Source organism: Gymnoscopelus microlampas, assembly GCF_963454915.1.
Source record: "Gymnoscopelus microlampas genome assembly, chromosome: 17".
Taxonomy (NCBI): domain Eukaryota; kingdom Metazoa; phylum Chordata; class Actinopteri; order Myctophiformes; family Myctophidae; genus Gymnoscopelus; species Gymnoscopelus microlampas.
The window spans coordinates 35136287-35156951 of NC_139954.1; the positions used below are offsets into that span (position 1 = coordinate 35136287).

At 42.4% G+C, this 20665-nt stretch overlaps 1 protein-coding gene across 5 annotated transcripts in view; it reads left to right on the plus strand.

Moving 5' to 3' along the window:
• xirp2b (xin actin binding repeat containing 2b) overlaps positions 1–17526 on the plus strand; it is a 42999-nt gene extending 25473 nt beyond the window's left edge. For 3 of the 5 annotated variants that reach the window (XM_084084934.1, XM_084084937.1, XM_084084936.1), the window contains 8 exons: positions 2398–2529; positions 5053–5139; positions 5467–5521; positions 5645–5730; positions 6487–6900; positions 6937–16369; positions 17067–17200; positions 17390–17526. In XM_084084934.1, coding sequence (XP_083941060.1) covers positions 2398–2529; positions 5053–5139; positions 5467–5521; positions 5645–5730; positions 6487–6900; positions 6937–16369; positions 17067–17161 — 10302 coding nt within the window. In that variant the 3' untranslated portion in view covers positions 17162–17200; positions 17390–17526. The remainder of the gene's footprint in view (positions 1–2397; positions 2530–5052; positions 5140–5466; positions 5522–5644; positions 5731–6486; positions 6901–6936; positions 16370–17066; positions 17201–17389) is intronic. The other 2 variants (XM_084084935.1, XM_084084938.1) reach the window with 2 other exon arrangements.
• The last annotated feature ends 3139 nt before the right edge of the window (positions 17527–20665 follow it).

A 20665-nucleotide genomic window follows, 5' to 3' on the forward strand; every position in this document is an offset into this window, starting at 1 on the left:
TGACAGTTATTAGCCCGGGGACCCCCATTTGAAAAGACATGCCTCTAGGGACCCCCATAAGAGAAGATTTTAACGGATCAAGCAGTGATTCTCAACCATTTTATTTTCAAGGACCCCCAGTTTTGGCATGCGTTAGGCTACGGACCCCCATTTAATGGCATTTCTATCTCTGAGACCCTCAACTCAATTTAACTCTGAACCAAATGGACCCGTTAGGGTCCATTTGGTTCTATTTGTACACTCTCAGAGTTACAGACCCATAAGGGTCCATTTGGTTCCTAACTATCCATCATTTAGCTGGGGACCCCCCGGAACTCCCTCAAGGACCCCTGGGGGTCCCCCACTTTGAGAACCAATGGTTTAGGCTCCAACTACAGCAGCTACGATAATAATTCTTGGGTAGGTTTTTTTGAGTAACACCACTTATTTTAGTCAACCCCATTTTAGTTTTTAGTCCAAACAACTTGTAAAACGTGGTCAGAAGAGTTCCGTCAATGGCGTCATTCAGTTACAAACATTAACATTTAATTAGACTGTCGCCTTTATTTCCCATTAATTATAGTAACATACGTAAATAATAGTGAAATAAATGACCCAATATCACATCAAATGAAATTGCATTTACTGTAGATTTAGTGACTAAATTTGACAGATTTAGAATAATTAACTTATTTACTTCTTATTGACATCTTATCTTCTTGACTAAAGTAGACTAATACCTGTGTGACAAATTTAAAGGGTGATTGCACTGCAAAGCAACATAAATAGATTAACGCATGTGCTGCAGTGGTGTAGGTGAATTTAGTATAGAGGTATGTTTCATAATCACACATACTGTATACTGTAGATCTAGCCTAACTTAAATTCGTAGAACCATTTGACCTTCTAGATACAAACCAAACTATGGAGAAACCAACTGATTTCCACATACTTTGACCTCATTGTAGTCCTTTTTAAAGCAGGAAGCTGGAGTATGTAGGCCAAGGCTGTACTGTTTACTGCACCGTATATACAGTATACCTGTATGTTATGTATGGACTGATGTTATGCAGAGAGCTGGCTGTGAGCTAATTTTACTCTACAAATAGAAGAGAGACTCAGAATGGCATTCCCCTTTATGTAGTATTGGTTTCACCTTTGCATTTTGACTGATATATGATTTGTGGTTTGTTGAGATCATCTTACTGTCTGTCCTGCCTTGACATTTTGTCTGAATAGAACTAACCCTGACCTTGTGAATGGATTTATTTTTCGCTTGGGATTGTTTGTTTTGGTCCGCGTAACTCTCACTTCCTTTTGCAGAGCATCCAGTGCTGTCAGAGCATCAGTGTTGATTTTGACAGCAAATTTTGATTTAGTTTTAGTCATAGTCTTTTGAATACAATTCTGTTTAATTTTAGTCATAAATGATACTTTTAGTCTAGTTTTAGTCGACTAAATATCATAAGATTTTAGTCGACTAAATCTACAATTGATTTAGTCGACTAAAATGTATTTTGGCGGTGCCTTGATGGCATCATAATGCCTGATTTGACACTTGGTTGCATGCTGAAAATAGCCGATCTACAAGCTCACAACGCGTCACAGTATTTTCAGAGCGCAACCAAACGTAAAATTATTTGTCTTTTAGTTCTACCGAATCTCTTCTCCATTAGTCCTTACATTTTAGTCTAGTTTTGATTTGTTGACGAAATTGTAAATATATTTAGTCTTAGTTTTAGTCATCTTAGCTTAGTTTTTATCTAGTTTTTATTTAGTTTTCGTCAGTGAAAAAAGGTAGTCGACGAACATCTTTCGTCATAGTGTTAGTCGACAAAATCAACACTGATCCTATGTTGCACAGTAGCTGTCATGTAGTGTGTGTGTGGCATTGTCCTCGTTGCAGACGGTTCCGTCATGCGTTATTAGAGGAAGGTGATGACAGTGCGGGCCAGCGGGGGTGATGTATTCGGTGGCCCTGTAGATACATGTATAGATAGATATAGAGGGGGAAACATGAAACCCCTTTCTCACTGGGCAGAATCTAAACTGAGCCGCTGTAAACAGGAAATACATCGGGGGCTCCTCATGCCTCCGTCAGGACATCTCTGACCTCCATGACTCATGGCTTTGAGTTTGTAACTATAGGCTCTTAATCTGAACTCTGCATGCTGGCATTTGTCTGGACGACCGCCTGTTACAGAGCACTCCAACAGGTTGTTGACTAACATCCATTTTGCTATTGTGTTAACAAAGTGCTGTTTGGAGTGTGTGAGAGAGGAAGGAGCATGAGCATTACTCGGGTCGTATTCTTTCGAGAGCAGCCTGCAGTGTGCCTGTGTACCAGGCACAATAATAGCCCTATTAGGGCCACGTGCGGAAGTGGAGGTGGCTAATGACATTTCCCTGGTTCATTAGGTCATGGAGGAGGAGTCAGAGGTCTGTTCCCTGCCTGGGGGACTTGCCAGTGTGAGGAAACAATTTGAGAGCCAGGAAACTGCAACGTCACACAATGTAACCCAGTTCCATTTCCAACAAAGAACTGTGCAGGTACTGCAATTAAAACGCAATGCGTATAAGCATTTGGCCGGCATATAATGCGTGAGAGAGAGAGAGACCTTCATTCGGAATCGGAATCAACGTTTGGTCACATCCCAGGTTTACAGGTGTAAAGAAGTGGGTGAAATTCATTTTCGTGCAAGCTCCATCATTTTAGTTATTTTCAGAAAGAGAAAAGAAAAAAAGAGAGGAGGAGGGGGCAGGGAGAGCAAAATCAAAGATATCTACATATATACACATAGCATAATCCAGCTGCTACAGTATGAGGTTAGACATAAGGTGCATGAACATAGCAGCAGCATGTACACGATATTAGTAATTAAAGGGATAGTTCACCCAAAGAATGACTTATTTTCTATCAATTACGCACCCCATGCAGCCTTGAATTCATGGAGATTTTTTTTTTTTTTGTCGCATTCCTAAGCCAATAATTTGATGACCGGCGGAAAGATGCTAATGTCTCCGGTAGAAGACTCAAAGTTAACACTTTGAGTCTCCTACCGGAGTCGCCGCCGGTCATCAAATTATTGGCTTAGGAATACGACAAAAACATGTCAAATATCCATGAATTCAAGGCTTCATGGGGTGCGTAATCGATAGAAAAAAAGTCATTTTGGGGGTGAACTATCCCTTTAAGGTCCAAAAAAACGTATCAGCACATTGTACATGAGATTAAGGTGCGAAGAGAGTATCAGTGCGTTGTCACTGAAATTCCACATAGTCCACAAGGGGGGTTAAATTTCACAGGTACAATCCACATGGTAGATCCACAAGGAAAAGTCAAGTCCATGGCCAGCCTGGTGACAGGCTCACATAGAGCGGTAACTTTCACAGGTAAAATCCACATGGTAGGTGGTCCCTGAGGAAAAGTCAAGTCCAAGGACAGCCTGGTGACAGGCAGTGGTCAGGCCTTTGTTCAACAGTCTGATTTGGTAGCTGAGTGAAAGCTGTTCATAAACCCGATGGTATTGCCCTTGATACTAATGGTAGGCCTCCTTGGTGTAGGGGTATGAACTGAACAGTTTGTGGCTAGGGGTGGTGCCTGTCCTTGATGATGCACTGAGCTTTGACTACGCACCTCTTCTTGAACAGTTCCTGGAGAGAGGGAAGATCCCCTCCCCCCTCCGCACCACCCGCTGAAGGTGTTCTGAAATCCCATGGTATATTTAATCTGACGGTAGCTGGATTTAATACTGTCTGCTCTCTGTCCTTTCAACAACTGAATTCCCGCTGACTTCAGACGCTGGAGAGCTTGCGTCAAGATATTCGGGCAGTGCAGAGCACACATTTGGGTCGAATACTGCATGACTGGTTGAGAGGTTTGCACCAATTACCGGTATTACAGTCTTAGAAAAGCTCACCGGGTTTAAGGGACAAAAATGACATTTCTAACTAGTTATTGCTATTGTTAGAAGGCACTGAAGGAGACTACATCATCTGGACCATGTGCCTGTCAAAGCCCACACAGACTATACTCATGGATTAATTGCCACAGTACACAGGTGTCTAGCAAGACAATGGAAAACATGTTTTTGTCTCTTCAACTGTGGTAGTTACTTTGAGTGGTCAACATGGAACATGATAGAAGTAATCCTCCATGGTCTCTATGCCTGGTCTTTCCTCGGTCTATGGTTAGTGTAATTTGAAACTGTCAGCTACTGTATCTAATCAAGCCTCTTCTTTGCACTGTGTTCTGTAGGTATATTCATGGTTCAATGTTAAAGGTTAATTGTACCATGGACATTTCCCTATGGAAATTTGTCTTGGACATACCTTCTTACATGCCTTATAAAAATACATATAATTAGGTGTGAGGTAAATACTATAGTACATTTGCACATACCGGTACGTAGAATTTGTCCACTGCCTTTCTATAGGGCAGTAAAATAAGTGCATTCAAGTACATGTAACACAACCCTTCATTAGTACACCAGCCTTATATCCTGAGTTTTGAAGATTCACTGATAGAGGGATCAAAGCGTTTTCATACCTACTGTATTCAGGTGTTTTTCCTCTATTTAATTGGAACCCTGTGGTGATTATTTTCCAACCTGTTTGACAATGTTCTTTTCAAAGAGCATTTCAATGTCATTCATTTCATTCAAGTCAAGGCTGGCTGGTCAAGCAGACTCAATGGAGCAAACTCGATATTAGAGGGAGCCAGTTGTGTGTGTGTGTGTGTGTGTGTGTGTGTGTGTGTGTGTGTGTGTGTGTGTGTGTGTGTGTGTGTGTGTGTGTGTGTGTGTGTGTGTGTGTGTGTGTGTGTGTGCGCGTGCGCGTGCGCGTGCGCGTGCGTGTGTGTGTGTGCGTGTGTGTGTCTCAGGAACACACTGGAAACAAGCCCCCGGGGCGTTTTGTGTTTTTATTGTGTTTTTCAATGCTTTTAGCATTCAGCTTTTAGCATTATTGTATAACCTCTGCACCTTTTGTGTGCGTGCGTGCGTACATGCGTGCGTACACATGCATATGCCTGTGTATGTTTGTGTGTGACAACCACTGTCTTGTTCTTTACAGCAAGCGTCACACTCAGAGGTGACGGTGATGAGCAGCAGTACCAGACAAACAGGCAGTCAGCAGTCCAATTTCAACCAGGAAGAGATGGTACACATTCTTCTCTCGTCTCTTTCATTGTGCTCCCACAGGCTGTATGATAAAGCCCTGCTAATGAGTTGCACAAATTGAGTAATGTTTTTTAAATGATTGCTATTAATCAGATTCTCTCACTTTTGTTATTAATTCTTTATTAGATTTACTTTAATTTGGGGAAAGAAATAATCAAATAAAGTTGGTAAATCACTAATATAATAAAAACATGGAAATTGCTTTCTGGCTGAATTTTATGTTTTCCAATAAATGTTTTGTTCTTTATTTCTTTATTATTAAGTCATTTGTTTCTTTTCTTCATTAATGTATCTTGTCCATTCATAGGTGACATACAATAACAACAGTATGGCATCCTATGAAAACCACAACAATGAAGCAGGTAGGATGTTATAAATGTTTTATACCTTCCAAAATGCACTGTTATGTCTTTTGTGATTAAATGCCGCAATGGGTTTTCTTCTTCCATCGCTGAGGCTGTCTACTGTTATTTATTGATTTCTAGTTGAGGAGCCCAGGTTTACCACTAGAGAGCTGAGGGAACACTTTGAAAAAACCATCGAAGAGGCTGCTCCGAGCAAGCAGATTAAGGTAGTAATTCACAGATTGTCATTATTCATATGTAGTTATTTTTTTAAATGAAATTTACATTATGTTCTATCTGGAACTGTAGCCAACTGGAATTATAGATATTGTCCATACTGGACTTGTGAACTCATTAACTTGAATTTCCTCTCTTCTGCTACATTAGTCACTTAATTTGGTTTGATTTGATTTGTTAATTTTGTTTAGATTTACCACATATTTTTAATATTAAAAAGTGCATTAGAACAGCGATTCTCAACCTGTGGGCCGAGGCACACTGGTGGGCCGTGAGGATATCGCAAGTGGGCCCCAAAATAATTGCTAAAAAACCTTGGAAAAAAATGTGATACCGATAAATATGAACTTAAAGTATACTACGTTAGTTCCATTGATCCAATCCGGAACCCAATCGATCGATTGATCATTAAAATAAACATGGTCTGAAAATGCACGCGGCCCACCCATCTGACCACTTAACGTGGCAGCCGAAAGGCTGATCCATAAAAAGGTTGAGAACCGGTTCACTGCATTAGCAGGGGAAACACAACAAGCCCTCAATGAGTTCACAGACGGGATTCCCAATTGTGTACATTTCATATATGAATTCATTTCATCTTGAATATCCTTCCTATTTTTATGCTTTTTTCAATTCAAATTAAGTGGTAATCTAACTGTGTAATGTCTACAATATATTCTTCCACAACATTGTCAAGTACTAAGTGATAATAATTCCCTCAAATATCACTTTTATCCTCAAAAAAGATGGCACGAGACATCAATCGAGCTAAGTGGGCCTTGAATGTGACACAAAGTGATGTTGCTAGTGACACGTACACGGCATCAGCCTCTGACGCTGCAGAAGACACATCTATGACCGTTGCAGAATATGAGGAGTTTCCACCACCTCCCCCCGAAGTCTCTGATGATCTCCCACCCCCACCCCCAGACTTACTACCAGTGCCACCAGACAGCCCAGACATCCCTGAGTGCTATTACGAACCTGAGCCTCCAGAGCAAGTTTACTCCTCCTCCAAAGGCCCAGTCAACAAAGACGCTTACTTCAAGCAGAGGAATATGTATGAGCTAAAACGCCTCTATAAGCACATTCACCCAGAGGTGCGCAAAAATATAGAGCGAGAGTACCACAGTGATGAGGCTCAGGTCGAGAACAACCAGGTCTCCAACCAGGTCTCCAACCAGGTCTCCAACCAGGTCTCCAACCAGGTGGAGGGCCAAGAATATGTGTATGAGGATGACGGCAGCCTGAGCCCAGACCAAGACTACCTGGAATGGGATGAGATTCTCCAAGGAGAGGTGCAGTCCATGCGCTGGATGTTTGAAAACAAGCCACTGGACACCATCAAAGACGAAGCTGTGGACGAGGACGCTGACGACAACAACAAAATAACTCAGCAGGAGATGATAGTCGGGAAAGATGTGAGGCGCACAGCTTGGATGTTCGAGACCAAGCCCATGGGGGAACTGGGTTCACACAACACCGACTCCACAGAGTACAGAAACAAGTTCAACAAACTGGAAAAGGGAGACGTCCGCGCCGCAGCCTGGCTGTTTGAAACTCAACCGATGGAGTCTCTCAATAAGATGCATGGGGAGGAGGACCTAACAAAAGAGATAGTCTTCACAGAAGAGGATGGAAACGCTACCATTTACATGATCGACAACAAGTACATGGAGAGCCTTGGCCACACTGAGACAATTGACGAGAGCCACCTGCTCAGTCTAAGGTCCGTGTTGGAGGAAATCCATGGTGAGGTGAAGACAGTCACAAGCACTTTTGACACTCAATTCAAATGTATCCTCATGGGACAGTTGAGCCAGATGCTGGAGATCAAATCTGTGCGCAAAATTGAAACAGAAATGGAGAGTTCCATCGCCTCCCGTTGGCTTTTTGATACCCAACCCCTTGACATGGCCAGCCGAGATGCTGGACCTCTGAAACTTGTGTGCAGCCTCTCCATGGAGGACAATAAAGGTGACTGGGGCAGATGGCTGTTTGAGATAAAGACTTTGACTTCTCTTGATGAGTGGGAGAGCTCCATTTGCATGCAGAGGGAGATTGTTGGAGCTGATGTACGTAAGCACTGTTTAGTGTTTGAGACACAGCCAATGGATACTCTGAAGGATGACTCCAATGCCAAATCACAAAGCATTGAGGACGTTATTGGGGGTAACGTTAGATCTGCAAGAAACTTTTTCGAAAGCAGCCCCCAGCTAGCTAGAAGGTCTGGCCCGGAGGTAGGCAAGCTTAAAAAGCCCACACGGAATCAAGAGGAAAAAGGCGATGTGAGACATCAAAAATGGCGTTTCGAGAGTCAAGCACTGGAGCAAATAAGAGAGGAGAAGAAAGAGGTCATCCGAACTGTAAATGTTGAGGAAGACCTGACGCAGGAGGATGGTTCAAGCTGCAGGGCGGATGTCCGTAAGAACTGCTGGGCGTTTGAGACACAGCCAATGGATACTTTAAAAGATGATGCAAATGCTAGATCCTTCTCAAAAGAAGATGTTATTGCAGGCAATGTGAGATCAGCAAGACATTACTTTGAAACAATGCCTGCTGAAGAACTGACAGAACTTAATGAAGTTGGCAAACTTAAAAAAGCGATGGCACTCAGTGAAGAAAAAGGTGATGTTAGACACCAGAAGTGGCGTTTCGAGAGTCAACCACTGGAGCACATAAGAGAGGAGAAGAAAGAGGTCCTCCGAACTGTAAATGTTGAGGAAGACCTGACGCAGGAGGATGGTTCAAGCTGCAGGGCGGATGTCCGTAAGAACTGCTGGGTGTTTGAGACACAGCCAATGGATACTTTAAAAGATGATGCAAATGCTAGATCCTTCTCAAAAGAAGACGTTATTGCAGGCAATGTGAGATCAGCAAGACATTACTTTGAAACAACAACTGAAGAATTGACAGAACTTGCTGAAGTTGGCAAACTTAAAAAATCAGTGGCACTCGATGAAGAGAAGGGTGATGTTAGACACCAGAAGTGGCGATTTGAAAGTCAGCCCTTGGAGCAAATCAGAGAGGAAAAGAAGGAAATCACTAGAACAATAGACCTGGAAGAAATCGATAAGGTGGATGTCTCAAACTACACGCAAATATTTGAGACCACAGATTTAAGCAGAAGTGATGAATCTCAAAGGATTTTTGTAGAGGGTGTGACCTCTGGCTCTGTGAAATCAAACACAGATCTATTTGAATCTACACATTTGTATGCCATGCAAGACAGCTCCGGGCACTTCCATGAAGTGAAGAAAGTGCGTCGTGAAGAAGTTATGAAAGGAGATGTGACCACTTGCAAATGGATGTTTGAAACACGACCAATTGACCAGTTTGATCAGAGTATCAGTAAATACCAAATTATCAAGGGAATATCCAAAGAAGAAATTGAATCTGGTGATGTTAAAACTGCCAAGTGGTTGTTTGAAACACAACCCCTTGATGCAATTAAGTACTTCAGTAATATGGAAGATGAGGAGATTGTGGAGACAAACACGAATGTTGACATCGTAAAAGGAGACGTAAAAACGTGCAAGTGGCTATTTGAGACTAAACCTATGGACATTCTGTATGAAAAGGCAGAGTTTAAGAGTGATAATATGTCTGAGGAAATGCACAAGGGAGACGTCAAAACCTGCACATGGCTTTTTGAGACACAGGCACTTGATACAATCCGAGATGAGACAGAAACCATTCTAAAAACATGCACTGTTAATCAAGAGGATGTTAGGGGCAAAGATGTAAGAATGGCTCGTTTCCTCTTTGAAACAGAGAATCTTGAGAGCATCACTGGTGAGGAAGGAGGCGCCTTTAAGCGAGTCACCGAAATAAACGTAGAGTCCGGAGACGTTTCGAGGATGAAGTATATTTTTGAAAACCAAACCTCTGATATCATGACTTCTACTTCTGAGGAAATTAGGCAAAAGCTGAAAATGGTTCAGTCGGAGGATATACTGAAGGGAAATGTGTCAAGTGGCAAGTGGCTCTTTGAAAATCAAACTATAGACAGCATACGTGACAGCCAAGAGGAATCCATGAGTGGCCGCACTGTGAATGATGTGCAAGGAGGAAACGTTGACAAAGGACGTTTCATTTTTGAGACATACACCTTGGACAAAATTCAAGAGGTGTCCTCTGAGACAGAGACAGACATGAGAAAGATACAAACAATTGTCCGTGAGGACGAAGAGAAGGGGGATGTGAGGAACTACACCATGATGTTTGAAACTCAGCCTCTTTATGCCATTAAGGACAAAGAGGGCCATTTCCATGAGGTCACTACTGTTACAAGCGAGGAGGTGATGAGGGGAGATGTGGTCGGATCCCGGTGGTTGTTTGAAACCAAACCTCTTGATTCCATCAGAGACACAGATGAGGTCTATATCATCAGGTCTGTCACACAAGAGGATGTGCAGAAAGGAGATGTCAATTCCACAAAGTGGAAATTTGAAACGCAGCCTCTCGATAGGATCGCTGAGGAAACAAAGGTTTTGATCAAAACAGTTGATGACATTAAAGGGGGAGACGTTACGATGAATAAACATCGCTTTGAGACAGATGCAATGTCACAGCAGTCCGTTAAAACAGTTAATGTGTGTGAAATACAGAAAGGAGATGTCAGGACAGCAAAATGGAAATTTGAAACCCAATCAATGGACACAATAAGAAGTATGAGCTCGGAAAATCTAATTGAGACAGTCAAAAAGGAAGAGATGGCAAAGGGAGATGTCAAGACGGCAACCTGGCTGTTTGAAACAACACCAATTGATGACTTCAACGAGACGAGTATGGAGAAGACGGAAATCCTGGGCAAAAGCATCAAAGGAACCCTTGAGGAGCTTCACAGTCAGAAGATGGTAAGCTCAAAAGGAATACTCATTGAGGCGGATGAAATCGGTGACGTTAGAATGGCAAAATACCAGCTAATGAATACACAGGCTCCCGAGATCCAAAGAGAGGAGGCCATCAGGGGTGATCTGCAAAGTATTATGATGAACCTTTTGAACAGACGGGAGACAAAGGAGAGGCAGGTTGTCATAGATTCGGAAGAGAAGGGAAACATTGTGGAAACAGTACACCACCTGTTCAATCAAGACACAGGATCCAGTGTTGAAAAGGAGGAGATAATACGAGGTGACATCCAGGAAGCTCTACACAACCTCCTGAAGGAGGATCAGACAGGTAAACATGGAATACTTATCCAGGAGGATGAGAAGGGAGATGTACGCATGACAATATATTCTCTGATGAATAAACAAGAGTCTGTTACTTTGGGGAAAGAAGACATCATCAAAGGTGACATAAGGGATGCTCTACACAGACTGTCTAATTCAGACAACCCAGATCAGAAGATCAAGATAAAGGTGGACGACACTGAAAAAGGCAATGTCTGCTTTTATTCCACCTGCATTGAATCTGGCTCTCTTGACTACCTCAAGCAACTTCATTTAGGACCTGATGACACTCCACTTGACAGAACAGAGAAGGAAGAGATTGTTGGAGGTGATATCAAGGGAACCAAACTCATCCTCGGCAGCAATCAGACTCAAATAGAACGCACAGTCGAAGACATTGTCCCTGGTGACGTTTACAACACAGTCAAAGTTTTCATGTCAGAGCCGGCCGTCTCATTTGAAGGTCTACAGAAAGTGGAAATAGTCAAAGGAGATTTAAAAGCCGCTATGAGTTCACTGTCTGAGTCTGTGAATCAGACCGTTGTTGTAGACAAAGAGGAGGTGGTAAAAGGCAACATACCAAAAACTCTGCGGTGCCTGGAGAGAGCGCAAAGGCAGTTCAAGGACATGGAGAAACCAGATATCATCCGGGGCAATATTAAAGGGTCTCTGAGATCCCTTGAGAAGTCATCAACTTATAAAGTTGAATCGTTTGTTGAGGATTTGGTTCCTGGAGATGTAAAAGCCAGCCTGAAATCTTTGGAGCAGGCAACACAAGCTGTGAAGGAGATTGAGAAGGAAGAAATCATAAGGGGCAACATTCACACAACTATGCAGTGTTTACATGATGCTTCCAATGAAAGGAGGACATGCCAGCAGGAGATAGATGTGCAGGGAAACGTCAGAGGCACAATTCAACTCTTACTGGACGCTCCATCGTCACCGAGAATGCAAAGAAGAGCAAGCCTTGAGGACGATGAAGTGATAAAGGGCGATGTTAAGATGTCAATTAAGTCATTATACGGGACACAGGGCCAATCCCAGCTGGAAAAAGAGGAGGTGATAAAGGGCGATGTTAAAGGCACTATTAAATCGCTGCTGGAGACAGCACAGCGTGAAGCTCCTAAAGTAAGACCCTCGTACAGGAGAGTTAGAGTGAAACAGAACCCCCCGGTTCAAAACCTTAACGTTGATGCACAAAGAAACATACAAAAGATAAGAACTGCCAGTGTAGTCAAAGCATCACAAGAGGATCACTCCCAATCCACTGAAACCCAAGTTGAGTCCACACAATCACATTCTATGCAGCAGTCTTCCCACCACACGACAACCGTGGTAGAACACAAGACCATCACCCAAAACCATGGCATTAAAACATTAAACACTCAATTCCGCAATCTGAATTCTAATCCAAGGGGAATGATAAAATTGGACAAAACCAAAGTGAATAGAGATGTTTACGTCCCAAAACCAAAAGTGCCAGAGTCGGACTTGCCTCTCCCTCCCCCTCCTCCACCTGTGGCAGATGTTGACCTCCCGCCTCCTCCCACTCCACCTCCCCCTCCTCCATCGGTTGATTCTGAGCTCGATCACCTCCCGCCTCCACCTCCACCGCTTGCTGGTGAGCAGGACTTCCTGCCACCCCCTCCTTCTCAACAGGAGCTGGACAATATGCCGTCGCAGATGATCAACCCCTCACCGGGGAAAGCTACAAAATTGACTGTCAAAAAGGTGAAAGTGCCCGCTCTGCATCCAGTTCCGAAGCTGGACCATAAAGTGGCATTCAGTAAAAATCAGCAGGTGACGTCAGAAACAAGCATGACCAGCTGCAGCAAATCTGTGGTGGAAATAAGCAGAACTGAATCTCCAACAATGAAGCATTCATCAAAAACCGTGCCATATGAAATCCCCCCACTGTCCGAGTCACCACGACCACTGAAGAAAGTGTACGTATCCCCAATAAGATTCACACCCCCACCCTCCCCACCTCCTGGAATGAGAGGGAAGTCCAGTAAATTTAATACTCCATTAATAAAAGCACAAGAACAGTACCGGAGGCTGGCTACTCCATCCCCCACTTTCATGCATGACTCAGTCACAACTGCTCTAGAAATGCTTTCCGATGAAAGCATTGAGCAAACAATGAAGACTACATCAGATTATCCTGAGGAGAAAGCTGAAAAGGCCTTGACCATGGTTCACTCAGATCTGCTATCATCTGATATGACCAAACATATGAAAATCACAGATGCTACCCAAAGCAATACCTTAACCACCGCTGTAAAAGAGAAAAACATGACAGATTCTACCATTATTTCTTCAGCAAAACAGCAAATTATCTCAAATCAGACTTCTGAGGTTGCCTGTGTTCAAAAGAGTTCGTCCATTTCAACTGTTACAAAACAGGCCATTGCGTCCACTTCGCAGCAAATAGTTTCTGTCTCCTCTAAACAGTCTGTTCAATCTACCGTTACTGAAAAAGTCCAGACATCTATCAGTGACGAAAGGATAGAAAGTATTGCAACTGAAACTAAGAAAGAATTCAAGAATCTGAGAACAAAGGGCTCCAACAAGCCTGAGAATAAGATGATAAAAGAAACGCCTAGTTCATCAGAGAATATCCTTCCTCAGACAGTAGAACCAGAAACACTCATTCCTGAAGTGAATGTAAAAAAGCAGTCTGAGGACAAGAAGAAAAAAGTTACTGATGACAAAAAGAGGACAGATTCCATTGGCCATGATGAAGAGCCACTTAAAGCAGCAGATGCAATGCTCAATGGAAATGGAAAGACAGGCAAATCAACCCAAAAGACAAAAAAGAATGGTAAGCAAGAAAAACAAGTAGACACAAAGGAAACCCAGAAGGCTGATGGAATTGAGGGGGAAGATGTGGAGAAATTAAAGGAGGAAGTGAAGAAAACTGAGCATAAGGAAATGCAAAAGGAAGTGAAGATTGAGGTAAAGGAGGAGATTCAGAAAGTCATCCCCTCACCTTCTGCACCTGCTACTGCTGTTACTGCTATTACTGTCACTGACAGCCAACCGGCAACTCAAACCCCTACAAAAAAGAAAAAGAAGTCCAAAAAGTCTAAAGGTGGGGCACAGTCAGGTCAAGGTAAAGATTCATCCACCGAATCCAAAGCACTGATATCTGAAAAATCCCTCCAAAGCCAAGAAACAGTCACAGTTGTCCAAACGCACCACAGTATGAAAGAAGAGCACACTCAAGTCCGTAAGGAAATTCTTACACAAAGTATGGCTCATCAGAATGTACAGCAACTCCAAGAAGGCGATGTTCAAAAGCAAGAGAAGGCCTTGGAGAGGAAGAAGGAAGAAACATCTCATGAGAAGGACATAGAGAAACATAGAGAAAGCAGGAATGTCCCAATTAAAATGAAAGACGAGTCAGAACAAAATGTAATTGTTAAGTCCACAGCAGAGAGCACAGATGATTCTCAGAGGCAACAAGTTGAAACTTTAATGACTCACATCATACAGCTAAGGCACGTTTCAGGAAAGACCGATCATAAAGCCGTGAAGACTCTGTTCGATGCAATTCCAGAATGGCTCATTGGTCCAGACGAAAAATGTGAATTGGAAGGTTCTGCAGTTGATAGCAATGTAGAGAAACTTGAAGAAATTATTTCATATGTGAGGAAACTAGTAGAGACTAAACTCATGTGTCTAGAAGGAAACGACACAATTGAAAAGCATGAATCTGAACTCACATCAGAAAAGGTTTCAAGCGGGGCACAGAGAATATCTAAAATCAGTATTGGTTCTGCAAAAGTTGAGAGCCAAACAAAGAAAACAACCTCACTAGAAGGTAAAAAACAAGAGGCAACTCAAGGTAAATTCACTGACCTCAGAGCTCCTTCACCATCACTGAGGATGCGCCCTCCCTCGCCAACCTTCATCACCATTGAATCCACGCGAAGAACTGAATCTCCTCAGAGAGTGACCCCATCGCCTACGTTGCTGCACAGGCCTGCCACCCCCCCAACCCCTCCCCCACGCAGGTGTGACACCCCGACCTCACGAATCACCCGCATCACGCCGTCTCCCACTTTTGACCGGGCAGAAAACCTCGCACGACTGAAGGACACGACAGCGAAGCTCTCACGTGGCGTGACCCCACCGCCCATTCTCCCTCCCCAGCAAATCCCAGAAAAGAAGTCGGAGATTGTGGAACCCCCCGCATCATTCCATCGTCAAATCAAAATCGAGGCCTCAGCTGTGGATGCCTCAGAAAGCTCGGACATGACGGCATCAGTACAAGAGAACAGGGAGCTCTCTGGAGAGGGTGAAAAAGTTGACTGCCAAATTATTCCAGAATCATCAGTAAAAGACAAGAAAGTGTTTTTTGAAGAAACTCACAAAGCCGAGCTCAATAAGACCTATGTGAGAAAGGATGTCATTGATATCCATGAATGCTTGGGCTCAGACATGGAGGAGTATAGGGAGCTCTTTTCAGAGGGTGAAAACATTGACATAAATCCTGCGGACGGGCAAAATATTCCAGAATGCTGGGATGCAGATGTGGACGAGGTACAAACAGCAGCCGAGTCACCCGCAGAGATCAAAATGTCACTCTCTGAAAATGACGAGGACACTGTGGAAGGTTCAGACATAACAAAGGCATCGGTAAAAGACAAGAAAACGTTTTTTGAAGAGGCTCGCAAAGCCGAGCTCAATAAGACCTATGTGAGAAAGGATCCCATTGATATTCCTGAACGTTTGGGCTCAGACATGGAGGAGTCCGATAAAGAGGAAGAAAAGGAGGAGCTTCCCAAGGTGGACTTGTCTGGTCTGCTCAATAAATTTGAATCACCAGAAGAGAAAGTCTACATCAGGAAGGGGCCGATAGCGCTTGTGGAGGGACTTGAGAGTGACATAGAAGAAACAGTTGACACTTTGGAGCCGGATGTGCCAAGTTTTGACATCCACGGTAATAAAAATGTTTATATTTTTGAACTGGGAGAGAACTGGGAGAGTAAAGCTGAGGAGCCTGTATCAATCCTGAGTGACATAACAGCAGTCAGTTCAAAACAGGAGGCCAAGAAAAGTTCACGGCAGAGCAGACCGCTCCCTCCCCAGAAAGATTTGGAAGAAACAGTGTCAGCAGAACCCTCGGGCTTCTCTGAAACTAAGTCAATCACAGAGCATTTTGCGAATGTCGATGAATTTGGCAACAACATTGGGACACGGACCACCACCACTGTTTTCGAGCACTCTGAGAGCAGCGCCCCTTTTTCCTATGCTGACGTGGTCAAAAGAAAAGCAGCAAAACAAACAGAAGAAACATTTGACGAAGCCTCTACAGAGGAACTGTTGAGGAATTTCCACAAAACATGGACAGAGAGCGAGAGTGTTTTCAAGAGCCTGGGCTACAGCGTCTCTGAGGAAAGAAAGTCTACTGTCACGTCACATGAGACAAAGACCACTTTATCTGGTAAAGACTTGTGCATCTTGATCAAAACCAAAACCAAAATAGAATCTAACAGCATGGGCGTGATGGCTTAAGCCATTAACCAGTCTGCATTTGCTTCATGTCCATGTTTTTTTTTTTATGTAAAAAAGTGTATATTGTTTGTAAAAGTTATAATTATTTTATAGACTTGTTGCTGGCTTAATTCTTTGAACTAACAAAAACGGTACAGCGCTTTATGCAGGCCTGCAAGTGACTGCTGTGTATACAGTATACTGTATGCTGTGTGTGTGTGTGTGTGTGTGTGTGTGTGTGTGTGTGTGTGTGTGTGTGTGTGTGTGTGTGTGTGTGTGTGTGTGTGTGTGTGTGTGTGTCGCACGCTCGTGCACACGCATGTGACATGTGTGTTTATAGTCTATACCGAATGTGTGAGTGAGTCTGTGTGCATGTGACATGCGTGCATATACTGTATGTGTGTGTGCACGCTTGCGTGAGACTGCTGACACATTGTCTTGGTCATGGCTTAACAACTCAATAGTTGTGTGTATATTTCTTTCAGATACTAATGCAGTTGTAACCCTTTGGTAAAACCTTGATTGCACCTTAGTTACTTTACTTTGCATTGTGAGACCGCTGAAAGTTTTGCTCTGTGAATATGTTTTTTATAATAAAACTATTACTCTGTATTGTGACTAAGCTTAAACATTCCATCTTTTTCTAGCAGATTCGAGTTCCGAAATCGGAGCTTTGCACTGTCTGTCGGAGGAGGGTTTATCCGATGGATGCTCTGATATTGGACAAAAAGAAGTACCATAAAAACTGTTTCTGCTGTGAGCACTGCAGTAGTAAATTAAGGTAAACATGCCATTCTCATTCAGCTTCACTGTCAACCTGCATATTTCAAGCAAGACCAGTTAAGGATGTTTCTGTAATTACATGTTCATCTCTTAGTTTTTGCTGATAACTATATCAAAGAGAAGCTGTTGTTTTCTGACATCCATGTTAACCAACTTCAGATGAAAATGATTTGCTTTTCTCTTTCAGTGTTGGCAATTACGTCTTTCTCCACGGACATTTGTACTGTCTACCCCATCACAAACAACTTCTCAAGTCCAAAGGGAACTACGATGATGGCCTCAAACCTCCCAAAGAAAGCGGTGGACCTATACCTTCAAATGAGCAACTTGAATGGAGAAATTCAATAAGCAGCGTACACTCATTAGACAAGCACAAAACAAATAATCGTGATAAAGAATTTATGAAATCGCTTGAAGGATCCAAACCAAATACCAATAAAATAGCTGTGGTCTGGCCACCACATGCGGACCCCCCAATGAAACCATTTAAACTGGAGGAGGATATTACACTAACCAAACCTCAATGGCCCCCCCAAGACACGGCCCCTAAGTCACCCATACACCAGCATAGAAAAGCTATTCCCAGAAGTGATCTTTGAAAGGGATCAACCCAAATGCATTCTATGTTTAACCACATGAACCCTAGCGTCCCTAGTCTGGGCACGTCATAATTGGCGGCATTCTGCGAAAGAAGGCAAAAAGAGCCGATATACAAGCTCACAATGCGTTGCGATCTGACACGTTGTGAGCTTGTAGAGCAGCATTTTTTGGCAAAGAGATGCTGTGTGGAGGGCAAAAAGGAGGGGCCAAGTACAAGCCCCTGGGGGACTCTGGTCAATGATGTATATATATAGGGTTTAAGTGGTTAAAGGGGGATCCCATGTCAAGACATGGGACAATGAACAGTAGCATAAAATATGTGCAAAGAAGAGGAAATTATGGCTATGTTCAGACTGGCAGCGCAAATCAGATTTGTGGCCGATTGGTATATTATCAAGTCAGATTTGTTTTTATCAGATTTGAACCACATTCCTAGGTAGTTTGAAATGTTCATTCATATCTGATCTAAAGATGTGTCTCAGTCAGAACACTCGGACACCGAAGCCTGATTTATTTTTTGTCGTACAACGTGTCGCTTGCCAAAAATAGCCGATCTACCAGATCTTGTAGATCTGCTGTTTTCACCGGGTGACACCGTCACATGACAGGGTATAAGTTAAGCATTACTCACACACCAATGTCGTTACGGCATTGCCACAGCAATCAATGCAGATCATTAGACAATGTCCAAAGACACAAATCCCATTTGATCACTTGCAATGTGGACAGTCTGTCCTAAAGATCGGATTTGAGAAACTAATTGGATTTACCTGGAGTCTGAACAAAGCCTGAGAGCGTCTGGTTGAAGGATATTGAGATAAGTGATATAAAAGGGAACAAGACAAGTAGGGATGTAGTGCGCGGGAAAGAGGAAAATCATGTATACTGTATACATGATGTGAATGGCGTTTGAAAAGCTGATTGTAAAGAAAGTGCTAGAGTGCTAGAGAGGAGAGTAAACAGGGAGCGTAGGAAATGTTATGCTGTGAAATGACATCCTGAAACTTTTTTCCATTCTATTGATTTGGTAGTTTAAATATTGATAATCTCTTAACCACATTCAATTATGTTCATAAACTGATTAATATTTTGAAGCTTTTAGAAAATGAAGAAATAATTCACATTCAATTCAACATAATGATTTAAGAAAGAATGACAGTGTTTGCTGTTCCCACAAGTCTCATGCATTTGCTTAGGTTTTGACAAGGGGAATGGGTCTAGCACAAGTTGGGATGGAAAATTCATATTTATCAGACCTGTGTCAAATAGCATTTGCAAACATTTCTTGGGCTTTGTCTTGAACTGTGGATCCTCAAAAGATTTGTACCATTGACATTGTCAACCACTGTCAACCACAGAAAGTGAATGGTAATTACAAGTTCTATTTGACCCAGGTCTGGTTTTTGTCCCTTTGCTTATTTCCAGTGCGAGTCAATTTATCATGCAGTTGATTCAATTTGTTGTTGCTGTAGTCAGTTCATGGAGGGAGTAATTTTTATCTGCAATCATTTTATTTTTTCTGGGCTTTTTTCTTTCAACATTTTTACACTTTTCCTTTTTCTAGCACCTGGTGTGCGGCCTAGTAAAAAATGATCTTGGAAATATTTTATTTATAATATATACAGTATATACTATATCCAATGAATTGGTAATAACCATGTTTGTTTTGGAAATTTGTATCCTATTTTAAACGGCAAATATTTTTCAATGAACATTTATTTTTTAGATTAGCCTATTATACCTTGCTTTATACAAGAAAATCCTGATTCTGTCATGCTGTCAGGCTGGTTCACTTTCTTTATTGCTGATCCAAGGGCAATAAAATATTGAATTGAAATGTGTCATTCCTCTGTCTGACAAAGGGTTCAAAACATAAAAGTGTGTCATTTGAGTGGACACTGTATAGCATCAATTTTATATTACTGTATGTTTACTGTAAAAAAAAAAAAAAAGTAAATGTTGACAACATTGCTTTTACACAAAGTGCAGGTAAGTGTCTAGATGTAGGCTACAGTAGCCTATAGAACATCAGACCAGCAGATACAGCATCAATTTTATAGGTTTACTGTAGAAAATAAATGGGAAATGTTGACAACATTGCTTTTCTACAATGTGCAGCGTCTAGATGTGGGCTACAGTAGCCTAGGACCAGTAGATACATTTCACACTCAATCTAATTTAGGAGCTATCCCCAATACAGTAAGTGGTTTTGCGTTTAATCCAGGATTACATAACCATCAATTAATTCATCGCTAATTAGAAATTAAAACTGAATGTTGATTAGCATTGCTTTTTCTAACTTTGTTAAGGGCAATATGTGGTCCATTATGGGGAAAGTCTTAAAATAAAATGTTAACCAGTCTATAGGCTTATGGTCAAAGGTGCAGGCTAGTCCTATTACCACAGCCTACTCTCGGTATCCGATGGGGATCTGACACAATCTGACCCATTTAGACTAGGCCTACTCGTTGTTATAAACTTTCCATTGCATCACAAGTGCCTTCAAATAAGCTTTATTTCAATGGTCGAATTCAGTAGCCTACAAGCAATAAGCACCATGCTGCTGCAGCCTACTGTCAGTAGGCCTTTACACTTATACAAGTTCACGTTTTAATCCTCCTTGTATACTGTAATTATAGATCAGTGGTTCTCAAACTTGTTCATGTCAAGGACCCCCAAATTGACACTAATTAGCCTGCGGACCCTCATTTGAAAAGATTTGCCAGCAACCAAATGGTCCATTTGGTTCCTAACTATCATTTAGCTGGGGAGTGGGGACCACCTGGAACTCCCTCAAGGACCCCTGGGGGTCCCCGGACCCCACTTTGAGAACCACTGTTATAGATCGATAACAATAAGTGGG